Source organism: Rhinolophus sinicus, chromosome 2 (assembly GCF_057876585.1).
Source record: "Rhinolophus sinicus isolate RSI-liver-muscle chromosome 2, RSI-T2T, whole genome shotgun sequence".
NCBI classification, from domain to species: Eukaryota; Metazoa; Chordata; class Mammalia; order Chiroptera; family Rhinolophidae; genus Rhinolophus; species Rhinolophus sinicus.
Window position 1 is genome coordinate 30,603,909 of NC_142502.1, and position 9,057 is coordinate 30,612,965.

Genomic DNA, 9,057 nt, shown 5'->3' on the forward strand with positions numbered 1-9,057 from the left:
CCGGCTAGTGAGTGGGAGCCCCAAATGCTTTGTCTTTGCCCAGGTTGGACCCTTCACTGCGTGGTCAGGCGAGGGCAGCAGGGTGTCTGAGGTTGGTGCCAGGCCCTCTATGGTCTCTCTGCCCTTGTAACAGGTGTTTGTAGCCCTTTGGGGAGGTCTTAACACAATCCCATGCTCCCTTGTACAGTCTTATGTGGTATCGTTTCTTTTCTTTGGTATTCTCACACTACATCTCAGATGTTACTGAGAAGCAATTTGAAATCTTTTGGATACATGTACATTTTTATGCAGCCTGATTCTAAAGCCATATTATTTTTGTTGAACTTTGAAAAAAAAACCACATTAATTCCATCTGTGGTATATACATGATATATGTAAAAAAAAAAAAAAAAATAGAAAAAGAAAGAAAAGAAAAAGCAATTCAAGACTATGTACATTTAAAAAAGTATATTGTGAGCAGAAAAATAATGTGCAATCAAGCACTTATGTCTTATTTATCTACTAGATAAGTAAACCTAGCACAATGCCTGGTACTCCGTAGATGCTTAATTAATACATTTTATTTGTATTAAACAAGGTATTAAAGCATTATCTTTAAATATCAGTGCATGCTGTTTGTTCTAGGGTCTGTTTAAGACATATGGCTATATTTTAGCAGAATGTGTAGGAATTAAGCCTATTATTTCAAATGCCCTACCTGATAATGTTGATATTACAATCCTCAAAATATTTCATCGATACCCCCCACCTCCAAATATATAAAAAGGATTTAGAATTGGTCACTTAAATTCAAAGTGTATGGTCATTAGCCAAATGGAAACAGACACAATACAAACGTATTGGAAAAGTATGTTTCATTTTTTTAATAGTCTCAGGAATAAAAAGTTCTGTAACGTGCAGGTACATTTTTAAAATGCATACATTACAACAGCACACAAAATAACTTTTCTGATTCAATTTCATAAATTGCTACATGAAGAAGCACCCTCTAGTAGATAATACTCAGAAATCAGCACTTAATATGGCAGTAATGGTTATTGCTGTCATTCTTTACATCTTTAAAAATAATTAAGCATTACTACACAGGCATTATAAAGTTCCCCTATCACCATTACGAGGATATTTGAGGTTTGATGTAATTTAGCAAATTACATTATACAGTAGTTAAGGTTTTTATGTAGTGAAGTAAAATGCATAGTAGTTAAGCACACTTACCATATAATGCATTGTACAGAGTTACATGTTCCAGCTGCTGCCAGCTTTGTTCCAGTGTCATTATTGCTTTGCAGGCTGACGTTCCTCAGGGAGTGATTCGAGTGCAAGCTCCCCATCTTTCGAAAGTTTCCATGGCAATACAGCTTACTGAAAAACTAAAAGCCAGTGATGTACTTGCCAGGTTTCTCAGCCAAGAAAGGTAGAGACCTGTTTTGTGTTAATTATTCTATGGTATAACTCATGCTAGCTCGCTCGCTCTCTCTCTCTCTCTCTCTCTCTCTCTCTCTCTCTCTCTTTCTCTCCCCCCCCCTTTTCCCTTTCCTCCCTTTTTCCACTTCTCTCTGTCCTCCCCATTCCTCCCCCCGCCCTTTAACTATGGGTGATGTGCATAAAATTTTTGTCTTTTCAGCAGAAAAGAAGAGCGGACTTAACAATTAGACTGTGGGAATGAGTTGAGTTCATTCGATGTAGTTTGTGTTCAAGTTGATCCCATTTCAAGCAGGATGTTTGAGCATTCCTGACATGCAGTGGGCTTGGCACATGAGACCACTCTTTCCAGAACATGTTGATTAGAGGTTAATTATGGTGTGTTAGGAAAATCACTAATTAGGATACAGTGGGAGTAAAACAAACAAAAGATACAACTTTTCTATAAAAAATGCATAAAAAATGCTTAAATTTAAAAACAGAAGGTATAAAGAATTAAGAGAGGACAACCGGTCCCTTGAGCTCTAAAGTCTCCAGGACAAAGCACATCATTCTCAGCAGGGACGCCCAAGCCTTCCTTCCCTCTATTTGGGGGCTGATGGGGCCGGAAGATGTCTTTGAAAGCCATTGCCATCCCTCTGATGATAACAGAGCTTACACTTTCTAAGACATTTTGCAATACATTTTCTTGAATTCTCAAGGTTCAAACAAAAGTGTATTGGGTTTTCAGTTTTTATCCTTTAAATTCTTAATTTTAGCTAAAGTTATATTTCTCATGCTCCTCCCCCCATTTCCACTCATTGAAAATAACCTAATCAAAATTTTTAAAAAGTCAGGGAAATCAGGGGCATTGGCATCTTAGGTTATGAATACTCTGTTGTAGCCTTTCATAGAAGTTTATCTCCTCATTCTAACATTCTGGGACTTCAGTGCAGTGTCCTTCCAAAACCTGTCCAATTTTAATACAGTACCACCAGTATTTAATATGTCTTTGCTCTGTTTAAGGCCCTCTGCTAGATGTTGGAAGGGTTATAAAATATATTTTAAAGTATCTTCTCTCAGGGTTTATAAATTGGGAGAAGAGATGAGCCTGTGCAGTGAACAGATGGTGATGAAATAAAAGACAGGCTTATTGGTAATGCCTGGGCTTTCAGTCAGCTAGCATAAAGTTCCCTCTCAACACTCTGAAGTAAGTACGAATGTTACTTCTGTTTTACTGGTTAAGAAAGTAGAGACTTTGCAAGGTCATAGATTTCATAGGTGGTGGAGCTAATTCTAAATCAGTGGTTTCCAAAGCCAGTCCTTAACCATTCTCCACCTGGCTAGAGGGTTTAGAGACCATCACGCATCTGGGGCCATTGGTGCAGAGTCTGGAAGTAGATGGAATTTCTCAGGATTAATTCCTGGGAGCAGTTGGAATGTTTCCAACATCCTTGCTTTCTAAAGGGTCTCTGATTTTCAACGAAGTCAATCCACTTCGGCTCTACATACTGTCTGCTATGACTTACTAGATACCATCTGTTGCCATTCTTCCCACCAGGGATGACTTGTCATCTTGTCCCAGAGTGTGTACCTGAAGATCTGGCCAGACTTCAGATATAAGCAGCTCTTCCAGGCTAGCCATGGTTAATTTACACAGCATTTACTTTCAGGACCCAAGTACTCAATTTAGCCTACACTTTTGTTCTTCTACTTGCAGATAATACAAGAGGTGACTTTGAAGTTGTACAATATATTCACCTGTGACTTTATTATTTAGGGTACCAAAGGACAGTGGTAGGCATATTATAGAAAGTACCAACTTTGTGACAATTGTCCTCTGCATATTTGGACTTTCTGCTTGTGGTGCTTTCTTTTTTTTCTTTATTCATAACACCTTTATTAAGCTGTGATTCACATACCATACAAGTCAGCCATTTAAAAGTGTACATTTTTATGACTTTTAGTATATTCATAGAAGTGTGCATCTATCACCATCATCATTTTTAGAATATTTGGATGTTCTAAATTTTTTACCCCAAAAAGGAAGATGCTAGCATACATGTCCTCATTCCTACCCAACCTCTGCTTGTGATGCTTTTACTAAGGAAGCATGTGCTACCCCCTGGAGCAGAGTCCCTTCTTCTGTCTCCTCCCTTCTCCCTAACCTGCTCCACCCAGAGGGAAGTCTGGTAAACGTCTCTGTCCATTTGCCCCCTTTTTTCCCTCCAGTCTTCACCCCCTTTCCTTAAGCGTTGGGATGCTGGAGGCAGATGACCTAGATCCGAATGCCAGCTCTTCCTATTTCATCTGGGGCTAGTTTTCATAATTTTTTTAAGTCTCAAGTTCCTCATTTGTAAAAGTAGACCATAATAGGACCTCCATTATAATCATGTGATAATGAACTAGGAAAATGACCAGGAAGCACATAACGCTGGGCCATCTAATACCTGATGGGGCGTTTGAAGACCCTTGCTCTCTCCTTCCCTATTTGATCTATTGAAGCCAAGAACACATGAATGACTTAAAATAAATGTACAATAAATTACACATTCACTCACCAGTCTGTGATAAAGGCTGTTGCCATTTCTTGAATTAGTGATTTGTTGATTAATATTATGTAAAAGCATGTATATACCAGGAAATCTTGTTCAGGTTTCTTTAAAGTGGAACACGAATATAGATAATGGAAAGCAATATCTGATGAGATTTTTAAAAAATCTAATCTTCCAAAACATTTAATTTGCTTTTCATAGGAATAATAACACTTTTTATACTCATAATTTATTGGGTTATGTACTATATGATAAGTAAAAACATAATCAATTATTTCATTTCAAAAATAAACACACCACTTTGGGAACAAAGTCTCTTAGGGGACAAGTCGGCAGGTGACCTTAAGTGTGGAGACACATACAGCCCTGAGCGTCTAGTGTGCTACAGAGAGCAGATTAGATAGAGTTGGATAACTAGGTAAGTCTTTAAATAGTTGGTTAGGAAAGCTTCTACCATACCTAGTAGTTTTGATAACAGTTTAGATAAAAGTCAGACCTGGTTTTCTCTTCTCGGTTCCAGGGAGTCTGTCTTCAGAGCCTTCTATCAATGATTCACTAACTTTTCCATGCCCCAGAATCCACTGTAGAGCATTTGAAAATCAGATTCTTGGGCTTCATCTAGACATATTAAATCAATTTTCAGAGCTCTCGATCTGAATTTTTATCAAGTTTCCCAGGTAACTAGTATACAGAGGGTTTTGAAAACCACCGAATTACACCAAGTTTTATTGTTTAAGCCTAATGTCTAGAAGAGTTTATTCTTTGAAGATTTAAACCCGTAAGTGGATCCTTCTTGTAAAGGCTTCATGGTGAGTGTTTGTTTCTACATTGAGTGTATGTACCTCTCGTATTTAGATCCCCAACACACGGAGGATTATGAACCATGTCCTATTTTTTATACTCATCTTGCATACCATTTGAGTTGTCAGCACAGCAAACCCATGATAAATGCTTATTGAATAAATGCAGTGGGAAACCTACGGCGCAAACATTTCTTTGTTTTTTTTAAAGATTTTAAATAAAATATAGCTAACGTACAATACTATATTAGTTTTAGGTGTATACAATAGTTATTCAACATTTACATACCTAAAGAAGTGATCACCATGATAAGTCCAGCAACCATCAGACACCATAGCGCGTTATCACAGTATTATTGACTATATTCCCCATGCTGTACATTACATCCCTGACTTATTTGTTTTATACCTGGAAATTGGAACCTCTTATCCCCTTTAACCTTTCCCACCTTTTTAATTTTTCAGTTATAGTTGACATTCAATGTTATTTTATATTAATTTGAGGTGTACAGCATAGTGGTTAGACATTTATATAATTTAAGTGATTCCCCTGATTAGTCTAGTACCCACCTGGCACTATACATAGTTATTACCTTATTGCTGACTATATTCCCTATGCTTTACTTTACATCTCCATGACTATTTTGTAATTACAATTTGTACTTCTTAATCCCTTTACCTTTTTTACCCTGTCCCTCAACCCTCATCCTGTCTCTCACCCTGATAAATCTAGTACCCATCAGACACCGTACATAGTTTTTACAATATTATTGGCTATATTCCTTATGCTATACCCTACATCCCCATGACTACTTTGTAACAACCAATTTCAAATATTTCTTTTTATAGTTTTATGAGGACTTTTTTGCCCCCCATGTCAAGTAATAATTTTATTGGCAACTAAAATGTTATGTTACTTTCCTTTTAATTTTACAAATTTAGATACTGATTTATTGTTTTGCCTTCCAATATATGATCCCATTTGTTTATTTTAACTTACAGGTGTGACATTTTTATTACCTATAAGGCACATTTAACAGATGGAAAATACAAATGCGTGATAATTACAGTGTGTCTAAGTTATGAATTTTCCATACAAGCTAGAATTCCCCAAGCACATTAAAGTGATTTACTTGCAAGCTGTCTGATGATACAACTAATCAGTTTGTTTTGTCCCTAATAGTGGGATTGCCCAGACTCTCAAGAAAGGGGAAGTTTTTTTATATGAAGTTGGAGGAAATATCGGTAAGCACCTTTTTTGTCTTTATATTCTATATGCTGATTTGACATCGCCAGTGGTTATTATTTATATCTTTGGGGGGAAAGGAAATTAGTAGAAGTGAAATATAGCATACTGTAGATAGTTGGTGAGTATTATCATGGATTTGTTTAGTGGTCTGCTCTTTCTCTTCAGACTCTGTTTGAGCTCCTTCTGTACAAATGCCCATCTGTGTTGAACCTCTGCAAAGGCAAGTTCCCTAAAGTAGAAGTAACTTCTAGAATGGTTAATGAAGTTTTTCAAAACTTCTTTCTCTTTTATATGCTTATGTCAAATCTTAATGAAGGAAGTAGTTGAGCTTATTTATTTAAGAGCAAGATAACACATTTATTATGGTACAGTACTAGATATTTTTAGCAAAAGCAGAAGTTATTTTTGCTATTGTTGATTGCCTGCTAAATAACACACACACACACACACACACACACACACACACACACACACACACAGAGATAGACATATTGGTAATTTAGGAAATAGAAACACAATAAATTAATTCATTTTGACCATGTCTTATACTTTATTTGCCCATTTGTAATTATCAGTGGGTTGTACTCATCTGTTTATTAAAATTTAAAATAAACTTTTTCTCTGTTTTTTGACCCTTAATTTGGTAAGGGTGAAATTGTTGACAAATAAATGAAATAGTGTTTATTTGAAAATAGTAATTGAAAATATTTTAATTCAAGTTTGGTAGAATTTCTTTCTGAGACTTAAAATGTTAATAAATATTAAAAGTTGAATACAGAAACATGAAGCCTCTTTCTTAAAATTTAGATGAACCACAATTCTATTAGGAACCGGAATCGTTAACTTCATCAGTTAGGATTAAATATTAATATACATTTATATAATAGATTATTTAAATATTAATATTATATTCATATATTAATATAATACATATATTTGGTAATACATGTGATTTCTTACTTAGGTGGATTCAAAAGTGTTGCCACTCTTACCAAAGGTGAATAAGCTTTTCAAGAGTTTATTCTTTGAAGAGTTTAAATCCCATCATACAAAGTATTTTCAACTTCCTAAATTAATTTGAAACCTGTACATTTAGAAAAATACTACAAAATTGACTTTTCCAATATCTTTAGCCAAGTTTATAATATTATGGGAGATGAGAAAGGATGAAAAATATTTGACATCTAAGACTTTAGAGTTAAACCAGTAAAGCTTAAGTTTAAAATTGTATCCAAATCGCCCCATTGTATTAAACACATGCAACCTCTGTTCAATAGGGGAACGATGCCTCGATGATGACACTTACATGAAGGACTTATATCAGCTCAACCCAAATGCTGAGTGGGTCATAAAGTCCAAGCCGTCATAGGAGACTTAAAGAAGACTTACTCTACAGATAACCAACCACAGGACTTCCTTATTAATACTTGCTGGCTCAAGAGTATACATAAAGAAACAGCAAAACTCTTTTATTATTCAAATGTACCCAACTATTGAATAGTGACCCTCAAGCCTTAAAAAGTTATAGATTTGTGCTGCTGCCAGAATTATGTTAATTATTAATATTATTATTAGAAAGCAAATATCTCTGGAGTGAGAAGAAAGGGGCTTAATTAGCTTGTAGGTTATTTTCGATACTCTGTGAAATGTGCCCAGATGTGACATAGTTTTTTTTATATGAAATATACCCTCGTCCCTCTCACTTTTTTCTCTGAAAATCATATATACTGGAATATATGCTTTCTCACCTTTCGTGCCTCCTCACATCTGCCCTCCCCCAATTAGGTTTGCTTTTTAATAAAAAAGATAACAGATAGCAGGTATGGCAAGTGGTGAAGACAGTACATCTTAAAACAGCCTGAATTCAACAGTATTCCTGTGACTATCGAATGTTGAATATTCATTTCTGAACAAATGATTCAAAAACAATAACATCCTACTTCTGCCTGCTGTATCGCATGAAGTGATTTGCATTTTTTCAGTTCATCTGACATATGTGCACAGAACTGCATCCACTATCAAGCAAAGAGAACTGTCAGAATCTGCCAATTATTACTGAACCATTAAAGACTGACTAAGAATAAATAAAATATATCCACGTGGAATAACTGGATTACGGATACTGAGAGAGTAAAAGCCAAATCACTCCATGTATGCTGTACTCTTCTAAATGAAATTTAAAAAGTAGTAGCTAGCTTTACCCATTGTCATACTAGCAATATAAATATGCATGAGAGTATAATCCAGTAATGGTTGAGAATGTATTCTACCGAAAGAGGGATTTTTCTTTTTCTTTCACTCATAAATAAGTCTGCAGGAAGAGTTATTCTTCTGGGTATGACACAGTCATATGAACAAGCCTTTGTTTGTTTACTTATTTTAAATAATCACAGTAAATTTATTAAAATGCTGCAGAAAGTACTATTCCCAGGGATTTTTAATGTACAAACCATATTGTGACAAGAGATGAGCCTCTGTACTGTAAATAAGAAGAATGAAGTGAGAGAAAAATGTTTATTATTTTATGAGTTTAGAGTGTAGTAAATAAAAGGTGATGTAAGTGAATGTTGCACAAACTGTGTTTATGATACTTTTAGTAGTACTTTAGGAAATTTTACACATTCTCAGAAGCTTTTGATGTCAGTCTAATTAGGAGGGAAAATGCTATTAATGAGAATAGTGATAAATTTTTAGCATATAATTATAAGCACACCCTGTGGATATGATCATTTAAATAACTTTTTGGTGATTTGTGCCATTGCTTTTTTATTTAAAATTTTTTTATAATTAAATGCATTTTTTTCCTAAATTATTTTCTCTTGGAATTATTATTTAATCCTATGTGTGCATGAGTGTACTAATGGATCATTTTGTTGTTGTTGTTAAAAGCCACTTCTACTCTTATTGCTGCTGTGTAATTTTTAAAGAGGGAAGACGTAGGCGATATAAACTTGTTTCCTTCTTTACTTTTTTCTTAACAAATTTCTGTTCTTTAGGATTTTTCAAACCACATTGTATTCTCTTTCTGATTTTGGCCATACACACACACACA

The 9,057-nt window shown here is 35.0% G+C and overlaps 1 protein-coding gene across 5 annotated transcripts in view; it reads left to right on the forward strand.

Moving 5' to 3' along the window:
- The window catches only part of ARHGAP18 (Rho GTPase activating protein 18), a 173,680-nt gene extending 164,866 nt beyond the window's left edge, over positions 1 to 8,814 (forward strand). For 3 of the 5 annotated variants that reach the window (XM_019729432.3, XM_019729431.3, XM_019729434.3), the window contains exons 13-15: positions 1,290 to 1,414; positions 5,940 to 6,001; positions 7,283 to 7,519. In XM_019729432.3, coding sequence (XP_019584991.3) covers positions 1,290 to 1,414; positions 5,940 to 6,001; positions 7,283 to 7,374 — 279 coding nt within the window. In that variant the 3' untranslated portion in view covers positions 7,375 to 7,519. Of the gene's footprint in view, positions 1 to 1,289; positions 1,415 to 5,939; positions 6,002 to 7,282 lie in introns of all 5 variants that reach the window. The other 2 variants (XM_019729433.3, XM_019729435.3) reach the window with 2 other exon arrangements.
- The last annotated feature ends 243 nt before the right edge of the window (positions 8,815 to 9,057 follow it).